Source organism: Haliotis asinina, chromosome 2 (genome assembly GCF_037392515.1).
Source record: "Haliotis asinina isolate JCU_RB_2024 chromosome 2, JCU_Hal_asi_v2, whole genome shotgun sequence".
Classification (NCBI taxonomy): domain Eukaryota; kingdom Metazoa; phylum Mollusca; class Gastropoda; order Lepetellida; family Haliotidae; genus Haliotis; species Haliotis asinina.
In genome coordinates, this window is record NC_090281.1 from 612,791 (window position 1) to 638,722 (window position 25,932).

The window sequence follows — 25,932 nt, forward strand, 5'->3', positions numbered from 1 at the left end:
GCGTGTAACATATGTACGTGTAACATATCTGCGTGTAACATATGTACGTGTAACATATCTGCGTGTAACATATCTGCGTGTAACATATATACGTGTAACATATCTGCGTGTAACATATGTACGTGTAACATATCTGCGTGTAACATATATACGTGTAACATATCTGCGTGTAACATATGTACGTGTAACATATCTGCGTGTAACATATGTACGTGTAACATATCTGCGTGTAACATATCTGCGTGTAGCATATATACGTGTAACATATCTGCGTGTAACATATGTACGTGTAACAGATCTGCGTGTAACATATATACGTGTAACATATCTGCGTGTAACATATGTACGTGTAACATATCTGCGTGTAACATATCTGCGTGTAACATATATACGTGTAACATATCTGCGTGTAACATATGTGCGTGTAACATATCTGCGTGTAACATATATACGTGTAACAGATCTGCGTGTAACATATGTACGTTATATGTGGGATTACATTTTCTCTGTAGAGTACAGATTCTAGTAATGTTACTCAGGCGAGTTCTATCCGCCATTAGAACGCAAACACTCACGGGTAGGCACCTAATCTGTAAATGACATTGGGAAGTGATACACTCACAGTTAGGCAGCTAATCTGTATGTGACATTGGGAAGTCCTACACTCAGAATCAGGGACTTAATCTGTAGATGACATTGGGAAGAGATACACTCACAGTCAGTAACCTAATGTGTAAATGACATTGAGAAGTGATACATTCACAGTCAGTGACCTAATGTGTAAATGACATTGAGAAGTGATACACTCACAGTGAGGCAACTAATCTGTAAATGACATTGAGAAGTGATACACTCAGAATCAGGGACTTAATCTGTAGATGACATTGGGAAGAGATACACTCACAGTCAGTAACCAAATGTGTAAATGACATTGAGAAGTGATACATTCACAGTCAGTGACCTAATCTGTAAATGACATTGGGAAGTGATACATTCACAATGAGGCAACTAATCTGTAAATGACATTGGGAAGAGATACATTCACAGTCAGTGACCTAATCTGTAAATGACATTGGGAAGTGATACACTCACAGTCAGTGACCTAATCTGTAAATGACATTGGGAAGAGATACACTCACAGTCAGTGACCTAATCTGTAAATGACATTGGGAAGTGATACACTCACAGTCAGTGACCTAATCTGTAAATGACATTGGGAAGTGATACACTCACAGTCAGTGACCTAATCTGTAAATGACATTGGGAAGTGATACACTCACAGTCAGTGACCTAATCTGTAAATGACATTGGGAAGAGATACACTCACAGTCAGTGACCTAATCTGTAAATGACATTGGGAAGTGATACATTCACAATGAGGCAACTAATCTGTAAATGACATTGGGAAGAGATACACTCACAGTCAGTGACCTAATCTGTAAATGACATTGGGAAGTGATACACTCACAGTCAGTGACCTAATCTGTAAATGACATTGGGAAGTGATACACTCACAGTCAGTGACCTAATCTGTAAATGACATTGAGAAGTGATACACTCACAGTCAGTGACCTAATCTGTAAATGACATTGAGAAGTGATACACTCACAGTCAGTGACCTAATCTGTAAATGACATTGGGAAGTGATACACTCAGTCAGTGACCAAATCTGTAAATGACATTGGGAAGTGATACACTCACAGTCAGTGACCTAATCTGTAAATGACATTGGGAAGTGATACACTCACAGTGAGGCAACTAATCTGTAAATGACATTAGGAAGTGATACACTCACAGTTAGGCACGTAATCTGTAAGTGACATTGGGAAGTGATACTCTCACAGTTAGGCACCTAATCTGTAAATGACGTAGGGAAGAAATACACTCACAGTCAGGCTCCCGATGTGTACATCATAACTTGATACACCTATACATGTTGACATCTATAAATTCTCACCTTTTGTTAGACAACGTAACGCCAGCAGACAAGGTCAGATATTTTACTTGCTCAACCACCACGGTTTCCCAAAACATTCAAATCAGACAACTAGTAGAGATCACATACCTTGTGTATGCCTCTTGCAGATGTACATTGGGACGACTCCGGTGGCCGAAAACTGTGAATACAGAATGCCACTAGTCAGGTATTTTCCAAAGAAATTAATTGATGAAGTAACAGTTACTTATTTTACACGTATTCTTTCAGGTTGACCAAGACTGATGTTGTCACATCATTTTGTGAACTGTCATTTGATGAACCTGTGGCGACCGTATGAAGTACAACATGGACGTATTGAAAACAGAACATTTGGATTGAGCGTAAGGTCAAAACGGTCTGGATGTATGTGTAGATGTAAACACACATCTGCACCCTGAGCAGCTCTATTTCTCTGTTATTGCCGGCCTGGATAAGTACCTCTTTGGACAACCATTCGAAGGGGTTGTGTTTATATCGGTTATTTGAACATTTGGTGTGTTGGAACATCATCTTGCAGTTTTAAGTGAAACATCTAGTTTACTTAATGGTTGTAAACTCTCTCCTGGTCCCCAATGTTCATATAGGAGGTACAACTGTCCCCTTTACAAAACGGATTGTTGTTCAGGTAATGACAAGTGTTTCTCAATATCGAAGACAACAAACAAAAGCCTTGTAAGTGTGAGGCATGTCATACCAGTGAGTCATTGTAACGTCTCCGTGAGGGTATGTCGTTACTCACGCTGAGTCGACTGGCCAGACAGAGGTATGGGACAGGCCGATGTTATCTCGAACGTGAGAACACCAAGCCGGCAACAGCTACAAGCAGGGTGGGCTGTACGAAAGGCAGGGCGAAGAGCTACTGTGGGGAGGGTGAAGCTGTACCCCTGACACTGGGGGAGGCAGAAGGTGCGGTGAGGATTTACACGAAAAACGGACAAGGTCAGAAGCCGATGTGAGGGGCTAAAGCATAAAGGGGGTGGTAACTACATCAGACAGGATGTAGCGTTAGAGGTCGTGTTAGGAGGTACATCAGATAGGATGTAGCGTTAGAGGTCGTGTTAGGAGGTACAGCAGACAGAGTGAAACATTTGATGTCGTGTTAGAAACAACATCAGACAGCATGGAGCGTTAGAGGTCGTGTTAGAAATTACATCAGACAGGATGGAGCGTTTGAGATCGTGTAAGGAGGTACATCAGAGAGGGTGGGTCGTTAGAGGTGTGTTAGAAACTATACCAGGCAGGGTGGAGCATTAGAGGTCATGTCAGGACGTACATCAGAGAGGGTGGAGCGTTAGAGGTCGTCTTAGGAGGTACATCAGACAGGGGGAGATATCAGATGTCGTGTTAGGATGTACATGAGACAGGCTGGAGCGTCAGAGGTGGCGTTAGGAGGAACATCAGACAGAGTGAGTTGGAGAGTGCATTTGTATTGTTATTAAACAGCCCTCCCGGTAACAAGTCAGTATCCTGTGTTGACCAGGCATTCTTGTGATGGAGTCTGCAAGCAAGGATGATGAGCACGACGGGGACACCGACACAAAGTGAAGCAAGTCACCGAAACAGCATGGGCAGTGCACGAAGTACAGAAGGTAGACGTGGTGGAGGTGGACGAGGTTAACACAGACATTGTAGGGTGCAGGGCAGATGAAACATAAGGACTTCGAGGGCTATACACAAATGGTCCTAGGCTTCCTCACAGCGTTTGGTTTAGTTTAAATATACGCCAAGTCAACCCTCCTGTACTGGCATATTGCGTGACGACAATGCCAGTGTGGATGTCACGGCCAACGTATTCATACTTTTGACCACAAGCAGTGTATTGTTGTCAACAAAGGATCATGAAAACCGCCTTTTAACGCTTAAGAAATTAACCTGATCAGACGCCCAGTGCTAGGCTCGTCTGCGACCCGCTATTCACCCACTCCCGGTCTTCAATAGCACGCTGATCTACCAGAAACACCGATGGACAGATAAACACATCTCCATGGCCCGCGCTGTTAGATTACATAATTGCAAACCTTAACCCGCTAGATATCCTCACTGGCGTTTCAGCGAGCCAACGATTAAGACTCTTGGGCTATTTTCAGTTTCAATGCTCGACAAATGCTTCACAAGTGAGGAGTAAAGGTGTCTTCTAATGACAATACAGGTAGAAACAAAGCAAGGGCTGTGAGGACTGAGGGAAAGTGTCAGCAGGCTTCATTCCTATCCGGCACAAACACTTCTAACGTAGGAGGTGGAGAGGGGTCATCCCTGCCGTGACTCACTTGGGGGTGAGGAAAGAGAGGGATACTGTAATGTAACCCCCGTATTCGTATGTCGCCGTTCAAGGCAAGCCGTGATAGAGTGACGTTTGGCCGCTATCTGCGATCTCAGGTGTTACTACCACTCTACCTCAGCCTACATTCCACAGTTCCAAGCGCCCCCTAGTGGCCAGATCCCATCTCTAACCACAACTTACTCTGAGAGTGGAAACTTAATGAATTTGCTTTTCATTAACTGCTGCATACTTGAACCTTTGAATTGCCATTAACAACGCCATAACTAGTGTTGAAGGCCGCTGTTTAGTCCTACTGGCGTACAGTGGTGTCGATATACAGTTACAGTGATTAAGTGGGAACAACAGCACTCAGGTATGTTGCAGGGTTATCGTGTCATCACATCGTATATGTGTGCAGTTCACTGTAGTACTCCCGGACATGCAATCGCAAGAAGTACCTCGCTTATTGCTAAAGGTACATCACAACGGCGATTCTGTTTCAAAGTCTACAATATTACATCAAAATGGAAATACATCCACTTCCAGTAAACGCCATGGTCTGGGGTTACCCACGTTGGTATGACTACCCCAGATAAACATGAAAGGATGACGAAAAATAGTGTCAGTAGGAGATTAAAAGTAGTGAGGACTTGGAGAGTAGTGAAGACAAGATTGGTAGTGAGGAGATTAAAAGTAGTGAGGACTTGGAGAGTAGTGAAGACATGATTGGTAGTGAGGAGATTAAAAGTAGTGAGGACTTGGAGAGTAGTGAAGACATGATTGGTAGTGAGGAGATTAAAAGTAGTGAGGACTTGGAGAGTAGTGAAGACAAGATTGGTAGTGAGCAGATTAAAAGTAGTGAGGACTTGGAGAGTAGTGAAGACATGATTGGTAGTGAGGAGATTAAAAGTAGTGAGGACTTGGAGAGTAGTGAGGACATGAGTGTTAGTATGGACGCAGGGACGTTCTTGTAGTATATGCAGTATATATCAGAATTCTATGAAGCTAATGCAACAAGATTCTGCAACGAACTCTGTACTTTGCTGATAGTTAGATGCCTTTGTTCATTAAATGTTTCAAGTAAAGTCCAAGTGCAACGTTTTGCTCAGGGGCAGGGATACAAGAAGTAAGCATGCAGGCTTAACAAGACCTAAACTCTATAGATTGAAAGTACCAACTAACAAATACTAGGACCAGTGAACCAATGAGTCTAAGACACGGTGGTGAACACTAAACAAATGATCTGTATCTAATCTCACTAAACACTAAACACTGATTTCAGTCAGTTTTATACTAACTTTAATGATTTAGGGATGATTAAAATTACATACTATTTGATTGAAGCTTAAATGTTTGATACTTAGCTATGACCAGACACCCAAACAGGCTCACACACATGGAGACGCGTGTAGATCCATTCCTGGCAGCCGTTTCTACTTAATCACGCCAATATGCCCAGACAGCGAATAACTATCTAGAAATCACAAAAATTGTCACAATAAATGATTATTAATCATCAACTTCTAAAATGCCAATCAAAAAGGTTATTTTCATGGTAATTTATATTCGCGCATGCTGGTGATACAGTCGGGGATGTACAACCGACTCTGTTTTGAGCGAAGATTTGGAGATTGCTGACGAATATCTTTCTGGCAAGATAAATGCGTGAAAACTTTCACCATGATGGCGAAAGGTAAGAATCTAGATGTCAGCAATGTCAGTTTGGTGTGAAATCTCATTGATCAGTCGCGGCATAACAGGATCAATATCGTTGATATATACATATAGCTGACGTAACTGCAGATATCAGGAAGCCACAATCCACCAAGGATGATCGACAGGTGGTGAATAGTCTGTCGTACAGACCCTGAAGTAAATATATACAAGAAAGCCCACACAAGTCTAGAAAATGTGTCTAGATTTCCTTAGCTTCTGAAAATGAAGGAAGTCTCGGAGCTCCATTTCATTATATTATTTGTTTTTCACTATGAACGTTTTTTTTCAGTAAAATATGTTCATTTCAGAGACTAGTTGTTAGTCTAGGGTGGTGAACACCAGATACAACTTTCCCGAGCTGTGGTCGTCAGCCTCGGTGCAGAATGGGCTTCATACTGGTGGGCAGGGCCCGGTGTGAAGACGTAAGCTCAGAGAAAGCTCCAGGAGTAAGAGGTGAAAGATTGGTTGTTACTGGATGTAAATGAACTTACAACCGGCAGTTGCTACGCTGTAAAAATGCATAGAAATACACTGAAAATATCTCACAAATGAAATAAACGTATCACAAACTATTTGCTATGCAGATCACTATTTCTACATAGAAGACTTATAAATTTAATACTGTAAACCTAACTTATAAATCTAATACTGTAAACCTAACTTATAAATCTACTACTGTAAACCTAACTTATAAATCTAATACTGCAAACCTAACTTATAAATCTAATACTGTCAACCTAACTTATAAATCTAATACTGTAAACCTAACTTATAAATCTAATACTGTAAACCTTACTAATAAATCTAATACTGTAAACCTAACTTATAAATTTAATACTGTAAACCTAACTTATAAATCTACTACTGTAAACCTAACTTATAAATCTAATACTGCAAACCTAACTTATAAATCTAATACTGTCAACCTAACTTATAAATCTACTACTGTAAACCTAACTTATAAATCTAATACTGTAAACCATACTAATAAATCTAATACTGTAAACCAAACTTATAAATCTACTACTGTAAACCTAACTTATAAATTTAATACTGTAAACCAAACTTATAAATCTACTACTGTAAACCTAACTTATAAATCTAATACTGTCAACCTAACTTATAAATCTTATACTGTAAACCTAACTTATAAATCTAATACTGTAAGCCTAACTTATAAATCTAACACTGTACACCTAACTTATACATCTAATACTGTAAACCTAACTTATAAATCTACTACTATAAACATAACTTATAAATTTAATACTGTAAACCTAACTTATAAATCTAATACTGTAAACCTAACTTATACATCTAATACTGTAAGCCTAACTTATAAATCTAATACTGTAAACCTAACTTATAAATCTAATACTGTAAGCCTAACTTATAAATCCAATACTGTAAACCTTACTTATAAATCTAATACTGTAAACCTAACTTATAAATTTAATACTGTAAACCTAACTTATAAATCTAATACTGTCAACCTAACTTATAAATCTACTACTGTAAACCTAACTTAAAAATCCAATACTGTAAACCTTACTTATACATCTAATACTGTAAACCTAACTTATGAATTTAATACTGTAAACCTAACTTATAAATCTAATACTGTAAACCTAACTTATAAATCTAATACTGTGCACCTAACCTATAAATCCAATACTGTAAACCTTACTTATAAATCTGATACTGTCAACCTAACTTATAAATCTAATACTGTAAGCCTAACTTATAAATCCATTACTGTAAACCTAACTTATAAATCTAATACTGTAAACCTAACTTATAAATCTAATACTGTACACCTAACTTATAAATCTAATACTGTAAGCCTAACTTATACATCTAATACTGTAAACCTAACTTATAAATCTAATACTGTAAGCCTAACTTATAAATCTAATACTGTAAACCTAACTTATAAATCTTATACTGTAAGCCTAACTTATAAATCCAATACTGTAAACCTTACTTGTAAATCTAATACTGTAAACCTAACTTATAAATTTAATACTGTAAACCTAACTTATAAATCTAATACTGTAAACCTAACTTGTACATCTAATACTGTAAACCTAACTTATAAATCTAATACTGTAAGCCTTACGTATAAATCTAATACTGTAAACCTAACTTATAAATCTAATACTGTAAACCTAACATGGACACGTTTCGAGGTGAAACGTTGATGCAATGAAAAGACGCAAAGCAGTTGCAGCAATGTAACTAGAATTATGAACCAATCACCTGAGCCGACATTACAGCTAACATATTAAATGTCAAATAATCACTTCCAATATAAATTGCTGTAATAGAACACGTACAGAAACAAAGTACATACAACTGACGGGTGTGGGGCACACTTCGGGCAGCGATGTGATGGGCAGCAAACAGATTCGGTCAGGCAAAAGGAAACGTAACGTGTTGAATAAGAGACGGGAAAGGGCCAATACAGTCAAAAAGATGTCACGTAACATTTCAAATGAAACCAGTCTATGTTAATCTCCATACTGCATACACTCACTTAATCAGAATATACGTTTAAAAATTTGATTTTTAGATATGTATTTGGTTGAAATTTACTGAACTAAATCCATGAATTATGAGAGACATTATACACCAGCTACAGTGTTGATAAAATACCTCTAGATACACAGGTACTGATATATAAGACAATTATAATATAACACAATGAAATATTTGCATGTTAATGATAAAGTTCACCTAGAAATAGTGAATCGAATCACCCATGAACGCTTTACCGTAATGCACCAAAGTCATAAAACTATATTGTCACGGTTTAGAAACTGAGATAAACGGCCTGTGAGTTCACCTTTAAACCAGGAAACTATAGAACACAAGCGAGTCTATGATTTTCAGTTCCATACTGACAAAACAAAGAATGACCGTACAGATTTCTAATACACTAATTACACTAATATTTGGTCACAAATGTGAAATATTGGGTCAAACAAAAAGCACTTACTCATAACGATATACTTAGACAAATACAAGATACGGAAACATGAACGAAACTTCCATCAAGTCCCTAGAGGAACGTCTTGGTTTGGTTGCCATGAAATGCAAATCTGCCAGTTAAGTGTGAATCTGTTGTGGTGTTTTATGTACTACGGAAGTAATACAAATCTAGTCAGACGCTGGCTAAGACGGAAACTAAACAATTTACAAGACTATACTTAAACACAGCAAGCCAGTAATGCAATCATCTCGACCAAACGTATCCATATCTTACATTATGTTTATATTACTATGGTGGGCAAACTTCATCCCTTGTCACAATTGGAGCGGGTAGAATTCCTGTGGGCAGAGCTCCTGTGGACAAAGCTCCTGTGGAAAAAAAGTAACAGGAAAAAACAGGAGCATGGTAACGGGAAAAAGTAATAGCTTTTAAAAAAAGTATTCATAGAAATGCTTAACTGAGATTAGGGTGAGCTTTGATAATCGTATTTGAGTTATATATCAACTGTTACTTTGGTCATCTTATTTGAGTTATATAACAACTGTTACTTTGATCATCATGTTTGAGTTATATAACAACTGTTACTTTGATCATCTTATTTGAGTTATATATCAACTGTTACTTTGGTCATCTTATTTGAGTTATATAACAACTGTTACTTTGATCATCATGTTTGAGTTATATAACAACTGTTACTTTGATCATCTTATTTGAGTTATATATCAACTGTTACTTTGGTCATCTTATTTGAGTTATATAACAACTGTTACTTTGATCATCTTGTTTGAGTTATATAACAACTGTTACTTTGATCATCTTATTTGAGTTATATATCAACTGTTACTTTGGCCATCGTATTTGAGTTATATAACAACTGTTACTTTGATATCTTTTTTAGTTGTTGTTTACTGAGCCGCTTGTCACCTACTCAGCTCACGTGATTGTATCAGCCACTTTGTTAAGTAAACCACTCATCTGTAAAAACAAATCTCTACTAAGCGATTTGCTCGATAGTCCTTGTCACCTACTATATAACGTGCTTGATTATGTCAAGGTTTTATGTTCATGATGGAGGTGATAGAAAGTAACAAGAGAGGAAAGAAGCTGTGCCATGATGGCCAGGTGCAGAGTAAAGGATGTTTCAGTCACTTAATCCAGAGTATCTGGAGAAAGGTCCAGCGTCTTGGCTCATTTCAGACATATCGTCATCACCTTATCAATAAAGAAAAAACAAACAACTTAAAAAAGTGTTTCGCTGTTCCTGTTACTTCGTTCCCTAGCAAAATCTGTTACTGTGGCATACTAACGAGAGGTTTGGTGACGTAAAACAGTAGCAATATAAAGAAAGTTTGGGCGATGTAAATCTGTGTCAATAAAACAAGCAGTTTGGTGATGAAAATCTGTAGCAACATTACGAGAGTTTTGGCGATGTAAAACTGTAGCAGTATAACGGGAGTTTTGGCGATGTAAATCTGTGGCAATAAATCAAGAGGTTTTGGTGATGTAAAACTGTGGCAATATAAAGAGCAATTGGTGATGTAAAATTGTTTCAAAAACTGGCGATATCACAACACTTTTGGAGATTTAAAAGTGTATCAATATAATGAGAGGTTTGGCGATGTATAACTGTAGCAATAAAACAAGAAGTTTGGGAATTGGAAACTGGCAATAAAATGAGAGACTTGGCGATATAAAAATGCGGCAATATAACAAGCAGTTTAGTTACGTAAATCTGTGGCAATGAAGAGAGAGGTTTGGCGATGTAATACTGTGGCAACATAACGACAGCTTTGGCAATGTAAAACTGAAGCAATACAGAGAGAGTTTTGACAGTGTAAAACTGTGGCAATACAGAGAGAGGTTTGACAGAGTAAAACTGTGGCAATACTGAGAGAGTTTTGGCAGTGTAAAACTGAAGCAATACAGAGAGAGTTTTGGCAGTGTAAAACTGTGGCAATACAGAGAGAGTTTTGGCAGTGTAAAACTGAAGCAATACAGAGAGAGTTTTGGCAATGTAAAACTGAAGCAATACAGAGAGAGTTTTGGCAATGTAAAACTGTGGCAATAAAGAGAGTTTTGTAAAACTGAAGCAATACAGAGAGAGTTTTGTAAGACTGAAGCAGTACAAAGAGAGTTTTGTAAAACTGAAGCAATACAGAGAGAGTTTTGGCAGTGTAAAACTGTGGCAATACAGAGAGAGTTTTGGCAGTGTAAAACTGAAGCAATACAGAGAGAGTTTTGGCAGTGTAAAACTGAAGCAATACAGAGAGAGTTTTGGCAATGTAAAACTGTGGCAATAAAGAGAGTTTTGTAAAACTGAAGCAATACAGAGAGAGTTTTGTAAGACTGAAGCAGTACAGAGAGAGTTTTGTAAAACTGAAGCAATACAGAGAGTTTTGTAAGACTGAAGCAGTACAGAGAGAGTTTTGTAAAACTGTGGCAATATAAGAAGAGTCCAGGTGATGTAAATCTGTGGCGATAAAAAGAGGCTTGGCGATATAAAATTGTGGCCATATGACAAGGGGTTTGGCGGTGTAAAACTGGCAATATAACAGAAGGCTTAGCGATGTAAAACTGAAGGTATATAACGAGAGGGTTGGCGATGTAAAACTGTAGCGATATAAAGAGAGTTTAGGCGATGTAAATCTGCTGCAATAAAACAAAAGATTTGGCGACGTAAAACTGTGGAAATATAAAGGGTGTTTAAGAGATTATAACTGAGGCAATACAAGGACGTAAATCTGTGGCGATAAAAGAGAGGCTTAGCGATGCAAAACTATGGCAATATGATGAGAGGTTTGGCAATGTAAAACTGTGGCAGTGAAACGAGAGGTTTTGCACTGTGAAACTGTGGTTGTATAATGACATGTTTGGCGATGTAAACTGTGGCAAAAAATGAGAAGACTGGCGATGTAAAACTGTGGCAATATTACAAAAGGTTTCACGATGTAAGAGTATGGCAATATAATGATAGGTTTGGGAATGTAAAGCTGTGGCAATATAACAAGAGGCTTTCCGATATGAAACTGGGGCAATATAACGAGAGGGTTATATATAACGAGAGGGTTATATATAACGAGAGGTTAGGCGATGTAAACCTGTAGCGATAAAAAGAGAGTTTTGGCGATGCAAATTTGTGGCAATAAAACAAGAGGCTTTTCGATGTAAAACTGTGGCAATATGATGAGAGGGTTGGCGATGTAAGACTGTGGCAATATAGCGAGAGGGTTGGTGCTGTAAAACAGTTGCGATAAAAAGAGAGTTTAGGCGATTTAAATCTGTGGCAATAAAACAAGATGTTTGGCGACGTAACACCGTGACAATATAACGAGAGGTTTTCCTGTGTAAAACTGTGTCAGTGTTTGGCAATGGTGTAGGCAACATGACAGGAAAGAAGACATTGTAAATGAAGAGTAAGCAACATGACAAGGATGTAGACAGCATGACAGGAGAGAAGACATCATGACAAGAGCGTAGGCAACACGACAATTGAGAAGAAGTTAGGACGGATGATAGGCAATATGACAGGAGAGAACAGATAATGACAGGAATGCATGCAACATGACAAGAAAGAAGACATTAGGACAGGATGATAGGCAATATGACAGGAGAGAAGACATTGTGAAAGGAAAGTAGGCAACATGACAAGGGTGTAGGCAACATGACAGGAGAGAAGACATTGTGAGAGGAGAGTGGGCAACATGACAAGGTGTAAGCAGCATGATGGGAGAGAACAGATGATGACAGGAGTCATATATGCAGTATGGCATGCGTGTGGGCAAGATAACAAGAAGGAAGACATTTGTCCACATGATAAGTGTGTAGGGGACATGACAGGAGTGAAGACATGACAGTAGAGTTGGCAACATTGTAAGGAGAGAAGGCATCATGACAAGGATGTAGGCAGCATGACAGGAGAGAAGACACTATGAGAGGAGTACAGGAAACATGACAAGGTTGTAGACAACATGACAGGAATGTAGGCAAGGTGATAAGAATTAGACAGCATGACAGGAGAGAAGACATTGAGTAGTGCAGGAAACATGACAAGGGTCTAGGCAGCATGACAGGAGAGAAGACACTATGACTGGAGTACATGGAGTATAACGGTGTAGGCAACGTGATATTAAAAAAGACATTATGACGTGAGTAGACATTATGATAAGGCCGTAGGCAATGTAGCAATCGTGTAAGCAATATGCACCCGACTGGCTGATCGTCCACTAGAAGGGGGCGTTATTCCTACACGTGGCTGAGTCAGATTTATCCCGCCCCTGGGTTGGTCTGCTGTGTAAAACACCTATTAAATAGCTGACGGTATTTGATGTCGAGCGGTGAATTGCGGCATTAGACGACATTAAACAGAGCAGACACAGAGCTGCAACATATGTAAAGCTAATAACAGTCTAGTAAAGCCGTACAATGGGAAATCTGGGTATGGGATTGCTACTTTGTAGAGAACAACAAGGCACAATAACATCACTATAGACAAGGAGTAGAGTAATAATCAAGCACGACTTTCATAGGAAACGTCTGCAGATGGAGGTGTTGAGAAAATTGACTTTTGTGCCATAAAGCAAGGAGCTTTGTTCGTATCCGGTCAATATGTTTTAACGAATACTGGCGTTGGTCTGTCGGAGCAGGACATATTACCACGCGGGTGCAGCAGAGGTCACACTTTTCAACACCGCCCTACACGGGTTTATCCAGTTCATATCATTACAATATTTATTACAGGGGACAAACGGTTTTGTTGGGGTTTGCTTAGACCCTTACTTTTGGAGGAGCAAATTGGAAAACGAACGACCCCTGTCTATTGATGCCTGAGAGCAGAACGGTATAAGTCCTGCTGAAGGATGAATGGCTCCCTTAGAGAGAGTTGGTAGTTGCACAAAGACCCCTCGTCTTGTCGACCCTGTCTTTCTTTCTCCGCTGACTTCACCACTCCATAATACAGAAATCCTTTCATGGGGTATTAGGCCCGCCTTTACATGTAAAGTCCACTATATTCATCAATTATCATCCGACACAGAGGACTCCGCAGATTACAATACGTAGAAAACGTTGTGTGGTTGCGAGGCAAGATGTGGAAGCGTGAAGTAGCTAATCTCATTGACTGGACTTTACCATCAGTAATTGGGAACAGGGAACTCGGTGCGTCGTTCAGGCTACTACTGACGACGGCAACACTCGAGTAAACGGTGGAATTCTGTGACAAGATTTTCAATTATATGTTTTTAAATCTCCGTAAAACTGGCGGACCCTACCTCAACTGGTGCATTTAGCTGGGAGTCAGTAGACGATATACAAAATGTGGTAACATTAACTGTCTTATTGTAAAAAGCAATCAGTCAGCAACACTGAAGCAGCTCGTGATGAAATGACACATGAATGACGCTGGGGTGCATTATCCAGCATTCGATCACCAATGCAAAATCGATTGGGAGTTTTTACAACTGTCTGGGCAGACATATTGTTCAACACCGTTTGTGGCCACCCCTAACAGTGATGCATACCCGAACCCGGCGTCGAACTGAGTAGGTGAGTCCTCTGACGTCTTGATTAGGGATCCGACGCCATTTTCTTTGCAGGATAGCCGCCAAAGCGTTCCTTGTCTATGGCCGATTTTGGCGTTTCCGAATATGACGTCCCAGTTATTCCCAAATTTGCTCAATTGGGGACAGATCTTGAAGAGCTGGAACTTGCGTTCGTCGATAAGTTCATTCTTCATCAGTGTCGCGCAGTCAAGGCTCATCACAATCTCGCACGTCGGCGTTGGCACGTCAACGTCATGCCCTTGAAATGTCGATTTGGAAGGAGACCGTGACTGCGCAGTCGTGCGGCCACAGTCTGTCTGCTGACTGGATGTCCAATGGCTTTTGATGACGTCACAGTGACGTATAGGACACCTGTGAATACCTGTCCTCTGTTTGGGTAGTGACCATCAGTATACCACTCTTTGGCCTTCCTGCAGTACTGACAGCCTGTCGTAGACGTGTGACAAGTCTTCTGACGATGGTTTTGAAGCATCTCATGGTCCCGGCCACATGCCCTTGTGTCTCTTCCAGCTGTAACTTACTGATTGCTCTCCCCATGCTCTGGTGTTGTTCCTGGCTGTCAGTCGATTAAAATGATGTAAGAGAATAAATCTGGTTAGCTTTTATACCCTGATTTGATCCGGGTAACGTTGTGCACAGTTTCCGTTTTAGTCATAACTACTAAATACAAGACGCTATTGTCAAACAAACCGACAACTATTTTGAATATTTACGGTCGTTTTTATATTTTGGTGGCATTTCTTTGGTGGGGGGTAAGTCAAATCTCTTATTACCTTAGAACGAGTACAGTGATGTATACATGTGTGTGACGTGCAGTAAGTGGAACGAACACAGAGATGTATATATGTGTGTGACAGCTGCTGTAGAACGAATACAGTGATGTATACATGTGTGTGACAACTGCTGTAGTAGAACGAATACAGTGATGTATACATGTGTGTGACGTGCTGTAGAAGAACGAATACAGTAATGCATACATGTGTGTGACGTGTTGTAGTAGAACGAATACAATGATGTATACATGTGTGTGACAACTGCTGTAGTAGAACGAATACAGTGATGTATACATGTGTGTGACAGCTGCTGTAGTAGAACGAATACAGTGATGTATACATGTGTGTGACAGCTGCTGTTGAAGAACGAATACAGTGATGTATACTTGTGTGTGACAGCTGCTGTAGTACAACGAATACAGTGATGTATACATGTGTGTGACAACTGCTGTAGTAGAACGAATACAGTGATGTATACATGTGTGTGACAGCTGCTGTAGTAGAACGAATACAGTGATGCATACATGTGTGTGACGTGCTGTAGTAGAACGAACACAGAGATGTATACATGTGTGTGACAGCTGCTGTAGTAGAACGAGTACAGTGATGCATACATGTGTGTGACGTGTTGTAGTAGAACAAATACAATGATGTATACATGTGTGTGACGTGCTGTAGTAGAACGAATACAGTGATGTATACATGTGTGTGACAGCTGCTGTAGTAGAACGAATACAGTGATGTATACATGTGTGTGACGTGCTGTAGTAGAACGAATACAGTGATGCATACATGTGTGTGACGTGCTGTAGTACAACGAATACAATGATGTATACATGTGTGTGACAACTGCTGTAGTAGAACGAATACAGTGATGTATACATGTGTGTGACAGCTGCTATAGTAGAACGAATACAGTAATGTATACATGTGTGTGACGTGCTGTAGTAGAACGAATACAATGATGTATACATGTGTGTGACAACTGCTGTAGTACAACGAATACAGTGATGTATACATGTGTGTGACAGCTGCTGTAGTAGAACGAATACAGTGATGTATACATGTGTGTGACACCTGTTGTAGTAGAACGAATACAGAGATGTATACATGTGTGTGACAGCTGTTATAGTAGAACGAATACAATGATGTATACATGTGTGTGACGTGCTGTAGTAGAACGAATACAGTGATGTATACATGTGTGTGACAGCTGCTGTAGTAGAACGAATACAGTGATGTATACATGTGTGTGACAGCTGCTGTAGTAGAACGAACTGTGAGTGCCTGGTATATCACACACACCATCATGGCAGACTTGGGTCACTCCTGGGGATAATAGCAACTTACTAAACGAATATAATTGATGGCAATTACTTGTAAAATGTTGTGAATGAAAAACACTTCCAAGAACGTACGATAAGCATTCCTATCAGGTGTTGTAATGCAAGCCAAAGGTTCTGAAAGATTTCTTTTATGAAATTAAATAGAGTTCCTAGTGCCAAGTGAATATTGACACAACAATCAATTACGCACCTATGATTTATGATGTGGTATCGTGTGAACGTAAATACGGGCTTTTAGGGACATAACTGTTGTGTTTGCGTCAGCATTCAGGTGTAAGCGAGCGTAAAGATGATTATAGATATTATAATCACTCAGGTCTCTCGCTTGACTAAAATAGCAATCTTATCCTGGGATCAGCTATCTTGAATCAGTTAGAACGAGGTAATTTATCACATTACCGCTACAAATCATCAAAGTGATTTGTTATTAAGTAAATCGTTCCCACCCGCCAAGGTCACAACCTCTGTAGGGTCGCTTTCCAAGCACATTACCTCATACAAGCTCAGTACCTCATGCAACCGCAGGACACCATACAGCCACAGTACCTCATACAACCGCAGGACACCATACAGCCACAGTACCTCATACAACCGCAGGACACCATACAGCCACAGTACCTCATGCAACCGCAGGACACCATACAGCCACAGTACCTCATACATTACCCGGATGCCAGACAACCACAGTTCCTCATGCAGCTGCAGGATGCCATACAGCCACAGGGTCGTATGCACATACAGGACGTCATACAAACACTGGGCATGATACAACCCCAAAGAGTCATACACTTGTAAATATGCTACATAAAAACAAGGGATGATGATTCTACACTAGATAGAAAATAACGGGTGACTTTAACATACCTTTATCAAAGTGCGCGTGATGTTACTGCACCGGATAGAAAATAATGAGTGACTTTAATATACCATATCAAAGTGCTTGTGGTGTTACTGGATCGGATGGAAAATAACGGGTGACTTTAACATGCCATATCAAAGTGTGTGTGATGTTACTGTACCGGATAGAAAATAATGAGTGAGTTTAACATACCGTATCAAAGTGCTTGTGACGTTTCTGCACCGGATAGAAAATAATGAGTGGCTTTAACATATCGTATCAAAGTGCGTGTGGTGTTACTGCACCGGATGGAAAATAACGAGTGACTTTTACATACCATATCAAAGTGCGTGTGATGTTACTGCACCGGATAGATAATAACGGGTGACTTTAATATACCATATCAAAGTGCGTGTAACATCAACGCACTAGATAGAAAATAACATGTGTGGTGAAAGATAGTGTACTAAATAACGGATGCCATGTAACTGTACCAGAGACAGAAGAATAAGTGATGTGAACATAGTAGACACGATGTGTGAGTAGCTGATGTTAATGGACTAGATAGAAACCCGTGATGTTAACACATTAGGCACGGAAGCAGGTCTACTGCACTGTTTGGTATGGCAGCACAGCTTATTGATAAACAATATTTAATTTTGTTACACTATTCCTACGTTTCAGTAGAAGTGTTGTAGATGCAGTGACTGTGTCGTCAACCGCAACAGTTCTCATCAATGTACATGTATTACAATCATAATTATGTATGTATAAGTTAAGCGTAAAGTTACTATATTTAAAAGTTTTTGGAGTCAAGAATCTAGAATTCTAGTTATCTAGAATCTTCTGAAACAGCTGGAGACTAATAGGAAGGCATTTAGCTACGAAGACTACAAAACTGGCAAGTTTAGTCCTCTTTAGTCTCCCTGTACTTCGTGACCAGTGAGTGTATGAAAATCACATTGTCGATGAGTATAGTCAACCTATTTCGGTAGTCTGAAAGTATTTACTGCAAAATGAATGTTTTATTCCTGACTAAGCTGACATTGCATTAGAACTGTCATTCGACTGTGCGCTGTCCTTGTTGTTGGCGGACCGTGAGATTGAATCACAGATGCTGCTGGGGAAAAGATAATTATGACTTGTCTGAAGTGAGTGTAAAGTTTGAAGTAGGATGCATATTATGCATTAATAATGAGTCTATACATAAAGTGAGATGCCACCAAAACATCCAAAAGGGTCTCACGTAGCCACAATTCCTCCAGAGTCTGCGTTGGCTGCCGGGCGAAGCCAGAATTCAGTTCAGAATCTTCACTCTAGTTTTCTCTGCACTCAAGGCCTAACGCCTCGATTCCTCTGTGGCCGTTCTCTCCGCTCCCAAAATCAAGATCTTCTCTCGGTTCCCCAAGCACTTCTCGAATACTTTGGCCATAAATGATTCCGATAGCCATTACCAAGCATGTAGAACAGTCTTCCTTCTCCAATCATTAGAAGCATTCAAATCGGCAGTCAAAAGATTCCTCTACAAAACATTCTACAACCTACAACTGCTAGTGTCTTCTCGGGAAGACGACATTTGGTATTACAGTGAAAATCTTTTGACGTTTCACCGAAGTATACTGCTGTTGTTTAAATGGATTAGTGAGATGGGTTATACTGAAAAACAGAAATGCACAACGTGTTTATTTACATGATATCAACTCACTGGTTGTTGACATTGATTGTTTATTCATTGACATTGATTGATAGCAACTCACTACTTTGTAACTGACTGATTTCAACTCACTACTAACTGACTGCTACTAATCATTTGTTGATATGTACTAACTAATCATTATGTATATATATCCTGCATATCCGCTGTCCAATGAATAAAGATAATGAGTTTTGTTGGATAATAAGTTAAACTGATAACATTTTTTCTCAAGTTTAATATGTTAACATGAACGTGAAAACTTATATTATGTTTCTCTTTTGTTAAGGTTGAAGACTCAATGCTAATGGTGACTTGCCGAAAGATGCTCACCGTCTGCATTCTGCAATCTGATTCTTGATTGTGGATAGTGTGTAAATAATTGTTATTGTTTATAATTTACATCATGTAATTAAGTCATCCATGTCATGAAAAATGTATAGTTATGTATGTATGAACGTATTTAATACTGTGAACATTCTTGTAAAATTAAACTTTCTCTGAGAATAATGACATTCAGTGTATATAATTTGTTTGTTGTTGATAAAATGGTCAAGGATAAAAACGTGATGTGTATTTTAAGGGGTGTAAAAATCGTTCACGGAAATATTTCATTTATTTACCGGTTAACAATTTAGTATTACCCATGTACTTAAAGTCGCACATAACCTCTATTGTTCTCCAGAGGCAGTTGACTTGAAAATCCTTGCATGCTCCAAAGTTGTCGTATTCCTGGGAATGAACCCAACTGCCAAATATTCTGATGGTATTTTTGAATGTTTCCCTCGTGAATTCTAGTGACTCGTGTATATGTAGCGCTGTGACTAGTGTATGTGTAGCGCTGTGACTCGTGTATGTGTAGCGCTGTGACTAGTGTATGTGTAGCGCTGTGACTCGTGTATATGTAGCGCTGTGACTAGTGTATGTGTAGCGCTGTGACTCGTGTATATGTAGCGCTGTGACTAGTGTATGTGTAGCGCTGTGACTCGTGTATATGTAGCGCTGTGACTAGTGTATGTGTAGCGCTCCTACTTAGTGGAGTAAGGAGCAGAGGAAATATCCGGTTAATTTCAGCTTTGTATATAACGAATGTAAGATGTATCATGTGGAAAATTAAGATACATCTTAACTGAGATATATAAAGCATGAAATATATAATGGGTGACGTGAGATATAAAGTGAGGTGTATAAAATGTAAAGTGAGATGTGTAAAATGTAAAGTGAGATATGAAAAGATTGCAGTGGTTTGTATAAAGATATGCACAAACCACAAGATGAGATATAGCGTGTATGGAAGACATGCACACAACACAGGATACGATATGGCATGTTTGAAATACATTCACTCATCACAAGATGAGATATAGCGTGTAGGGAAGACATGCACACAACACAGGATACGATATGGCATGTTTGAAATACATTCACTCATCACAAGATGAGATATAACATGTATGGAAGACATGCACACAACACAGGATACAACATGGCATGTTTGAAACACATTCACTCATCACAAGATGAGATATAACATACATGGAAGACCTGCACACAACACAGGATACGATATGGCATGTTTGAAATACATTCAGTCATCACAAGATGAGATATAACATATATGGAAGACATGCACACAACACAGGATACGATATGGCATGTTTGAAATACATTCAGTCATCACAAGATGAGATATAACATACATGGAAGACATGCACACAACACAGGATACGATATGGCATGTTTGAAATACATTCACTCATCACAAGATGAGATATAACATATATGGAAGACATGCACACAACACAGGATACGATATGGTATGTTTGAAATACATTCACTCATCACAAGATGAGATATAACATATATGGAAGACATGCACACAACACAGGGTACGATATGGCATGTTTGAAATACATTCAGTCATCACAAGATGAGATATAACATATATGGAAGACATGCACACAACACAGGATACAACATGGCATGTTTGAAACACATTCAGTCATCACAAGATGAGATATAACATATATGGAAGACATGCACACAACACAGGATACGATATGGCATGTTTCAGATACATTCAGTCATCACAAGATGAGATATAGCATGTATGGAAGACATGCACACAACAAACGATGAGCTGTAGTATATATACCAGATATGCACACACCGCAAGATCAGATATGGCAAGTATAAAAGATGTGCATACAAGATAAGCCAAACGAAGCCAAACGAAGAAATTCTTCCACTGACTGGAAATTGTTTAGGAACTTAAGAAATAAAGTGGTATCAGCTGTAAGGAAATGAAAGGATATATATTTTAAGAAATTAGTCAATACTATCAATGAAAACTGTGATAGTAACACATGGTGGCGTCTGATAAAATCTTTTCTTAGAAGAAAGGAAACATGTATATCATTTTCACTTATATCATATGAAAATGTAATGTACGACGATCAAGAATAAATAGCAAACATTTTAAATAACTTTTTTGTGAGTGAATCTACTGTCCCAGATACGGATCGCTCCCGGATTTATTTCCGGTGATTCTACAGCTTATCAGTGAATGGATTGGTACAATTTTATTGCAAGTGCTTTGGACAAAGGTAAAGAAGTAAGAGCAGTGTTCTTTGATATGAGTAAAGCATTTGACAAGGTATGGCATAGGGGACTTTTAAATAGATTACAGACATTTGGAATTAGTGGTAAAGTGATGGAATGGCTAAGTAGTTATCTCTGTAACAGAGTCCAGAAGGTACTTATAAAGGGACATAACTCTGAATATATTCCTGTGTTGGCAGGAGTTCCTCAGGGTTCAGTTTTAGGGCCTTTGTTATTCTTAACATATATTAATGACCTTGTGGATAATATTGATTGTAACATACGTCTTTTTGCTGATGACACATCTTTGTATGTAGTGATAGGAGATCCAGTTTTAACAGCAAACAGTCTTAATGACGACTTACAAAGAATATCAGTTTGGGCGAATAAATGGCAAGTGAAATTCAACCCCGAAAAAACGGAAACAATTCAATTTAACAGAAAACGGATTGCCAGTTCCAAGCCCCCATTATTTATGCAAGGGATTCCTATGAATGAAGTTGATGAACATAAACACTTAGGTCTTATATTTCAAAAGGATGCTAATTGGGCTGCTCAAATTAATAATATTGTAGATACAGTTACTCCTATGACAAACCGCTTGAGAAGTTTGAAACATCGTTTATCACGTAGGTCACTTCAGATTATGTACCAGCCTTCCATTCTGCCGTTATTTGATTATTGCAGTCACGTTTGGGACAACTGCACCTCTGCTCAGAATACCACTTTAGAAAAATTACAGTTAGATACATTAAGGACAATATGTGAGGCAACAAGAGGAAAAAGCCACAACAAACTATATGCAGTGACTAAGTTCATTCCTCTTATTGAGAGAAGATGTATACAAAAATCAACCCTCTTCCATAAAATGATAAACGACAAAGCACCAGACTACTTATGTACTCTTTTCCCAGACAGCGTTTCGGCAAGTAATTCATACAACTTAAGAGGTTTACTGAACTTACAAAACATTCGCATAAAACAATTCTTTATTTAAGCTGGTTCTTACCAAGTACAGTAGATCTTTGGAATACTTTTCCAAATGACGTAGATGACGATACAATCCCAAAAGGCATGTATTGAAAAAATAACCTCACAGCCTGGACATACATTTGGATTTGATCTGAATCATGGAAGTCGATTTTTTCAAATTATTCACTGCAGGCTTCGTCTAGGCTGTAGTGGATTGAACTATCATAAATTTGAAAGACATCTTTCAAACGATCCTTCCTGTTCTTGTGGCGAGATGAGATATAGCATATACCAGGCATGCACACAGACGAGGTGAGATATACCATATATATAAGACATGCACACAGACGAGGTGAGATATAGCTTATATACTAGACATGCACACAGACGAGGTGAGATATAGCATATATACTAGACATGCACACAGACGAGGTGAGATATAGCATACATACCAGACATGCACACAGAAGAGATGAGATGCAGCATGTATGAATGAAACCGCAGTAAATGAGATGAGATACAGCATGTATGAATGTAGACGCAGCATATGAGATGAGATACAGCATGTATAAATGTAGACGCAGCATATGAGTGAGCGTGAGTGTTTTACTCCTCTTCCAATACTTCTCCATAAATACCAGCTCTCTCGGATAGTATTTAGCATGTTTTATGAATCATTTAGTATGATGTGTAGCGGAGAGAGCAGCACTGATAATATGTGAAGTAAATATGCACAGTATCGAGTGGGATGCATCAACATCTATAAAACATAACGTTTTGAGATGAGATGAGATACAGGATGTATAAATGTAGACGCAGTAAATGAGATGAGATACAGCATGTATAAATGTAGACGCAGTAAATGAGATGAGATACAGCATGTATAAATGTAGACGCAGCATATGAGATGAGATACAGCATGTATAAATGTAGACGCAGCAAATGAGATGTGATACAGCATGTATAAATGTAGACGCAGCATATGAGATGGGATACAGCATGTATAAATGTAGACGCAGCATATAAGATGGGATACAGCATGTATAAATGTAGACGCAGCATATGAGATGGGATACAGCATGTATAAATGTAGACGCAGCATATGAGATGGGATACAGCATGTATAAATGTAGACGCAGCATATGAGATGGGATACAGCATGTATAAATGTAGACGTAGCATATGAGATGGGATACAGCATGTATAAATGTAGACGCAGCATATGAGATGAGATACAGCATGTGTCACAAAGACGCATTTATATGAGTGAGCGTGAGTGTTTTACTCCTCTTCCAATACTTCTCCATAAATACCAGCTCTCTCGGATAGTATTTAGCATGTTTTATGAATCATTTAGTATGATGTGTAGCGGAGAGAGCAGCACTGATAATATGTGAAGTAAATATGCACAGTATCGAGTGGGATGCATCAACATCTATAAAACATAACGTTTTGAGATGAGATGAGATACAGGATGTATAAATGTAGACGCAGTAAATGAGATGAGATACAGCATGTATAAATGTAGACGCAGTAAATGAGATGAGATACAGCATGTATAAATGTAGACGCAGCATATGAGATGAGATACAGCATGTATAAATGTAGACGCAGCAAATGAGATGTGATACAGCATGTATAAATGTAGACGCAGCATATGAGATGGGATACAGCATGTATAAATGTAGACGCAGCATATGAGATGAGATACAGCATGTATAAATGTAGACGCAGCATATGAGATGGGATACAGCATGTATAAATGTAGACGCAGCATATAAGATGGGATACAGCATGTATAAATGTAGACGCAGCACATGAGATGGGATACAGCATGTATAAATGTAGACGCAGCATATGAGATGGGATACAGCATGTATAAATGTAGACGCAGCATATGAGATGGGATACAGCATGTATAAATGTAGACGTAGCATATGAGATGGGATACAGCATGTATAAATGTAGACGCAGCATATGAGATGAGATACAGCATGTGTCACAAAGACGCATTTATATGAGTGAGCGTGAGTGTTTTACTCCTCTTCCAATACTTCTCCATAAATACCAGCTCTCTCGGATAGTATTTAGCATGTTTTATGAATCATTTAGTATGATGTGTAGCGGAGAGAGCAGCACTGATAATATGTGAAGTAAAATATGCACAGTATCGAGTGGGATGCATCAACATCTATAAAACATAACGTAAGGTTATAAAACAAGAATAGAGATATATAAAGAATGAATGCATAAAACATGAAGTAAGGTGCATAAAGTGAGAAGTAAAATATAAACAGTATGATGTACGATTTAATATGCAGGAAGAAGCATATGTAAGGCCTGACAGTCTGTGTGGTCAGGCGTGGATGTTCTACATCTGTACTAAAATGAAACAGGATTCTGCTGTTTCATATGGGATATGACTCGCAGTACTATCAAGACAATCTACAGGCCATATCTTCAATAGATGTCACAGTTTATGGTATCCTAATCGACCTGCTGTGTTAACACTTAGTCTGTTGACAAGCGTCGAGTTGGTCCTTTTGAAACAATTTAACGTAATTTTATTCAGTACTAAAGAATGCAGATTAAAATCTATGCAACAATTACCTTTTGTGCTGTCTCTTTAAAGTCGGATACCAAAACCGAATGGAATAAAAAGCGACATTTTTGTTGCTGCAAGTCAGAAACATGAGCTGCGTGCTGTGGTGTATTCAGGTAGATAGGCAGAGGGACACAAAACACGTTACAACAATACTTGTGTTTCAAGATGAGCAAACATGTAATTAGCTGGTACCTGAAAGTGCAACCTATTAACAACACGCTTTGCAATTACCCAAGTGTTGATGTAGACACATGGAGATGTCAGCTCCATGCAAGGAACAGGTACATGGAGCCGAGTACCAAGGCTAGAATTGTAATGACTGTTCAGCCCTTGTGGACGTGGTCAGTACCCTTGTGGACGAGTAACTTGTTCAGAGGTTGTGAACGCTTGTATAAGAGACAGAACCAGGACGAGTCGACCCTTGTCCGGGATACGATTCCGTGAGCTGACAACACCATATAGGTGTCCTGGCCAATTTGTAGAACGGGCCTCACGTTTACATTTCCGTCTGCTGTTATAACAAGACACTGTGAAATCACAACACTATTGTTCCAGGTGACTTTCAATCAAACTCACTCACGCACTCTATGAATATGCTAT

General features: G+C 38.9%; 1 protein-coding gene across 1 annotated transcript; it reads left to right on the forward strand.

The window, feature by feature from the left end:
• The first annotated feature begins 2,703 nt into the window (after positions 1-2,703).
• On the forward strand, positions 2,704-5,212 carry LOC137274731 (uro-adherence factor A-like). The gene is made up of 2 exons (XM_067808072.1): positions 2,704-2,889; positions 4,868-5,212. Exons 1-2 carry the CDS (start codon positions 2,704-2,706, stop codon positions 5,210-5,212), a joined length of 531 nt encoding a protein of 176 aa, XP_067664173.1.
• Positions 5,213-25,932: the final 20,720 nt, after the last annotated feature.

Excerpts from the sequence above, each read along its gene's own strand:
- LOC137274731 (XM_067808072.1), top strand. The coding sequence starts at position 2,704 with ATGTCGTTACTCACGCTGAGTCGACTGGCCAGACAGAGGTATGGGACA. Across the intron at positions 2,890-4,867 it reads TGGGGGAGGCAGAAGGTGCG|GAGATTAAAAGTAGTGAGGA; the intron begins GTGAGGATTTAC and ends TAGTGTCAGTAG.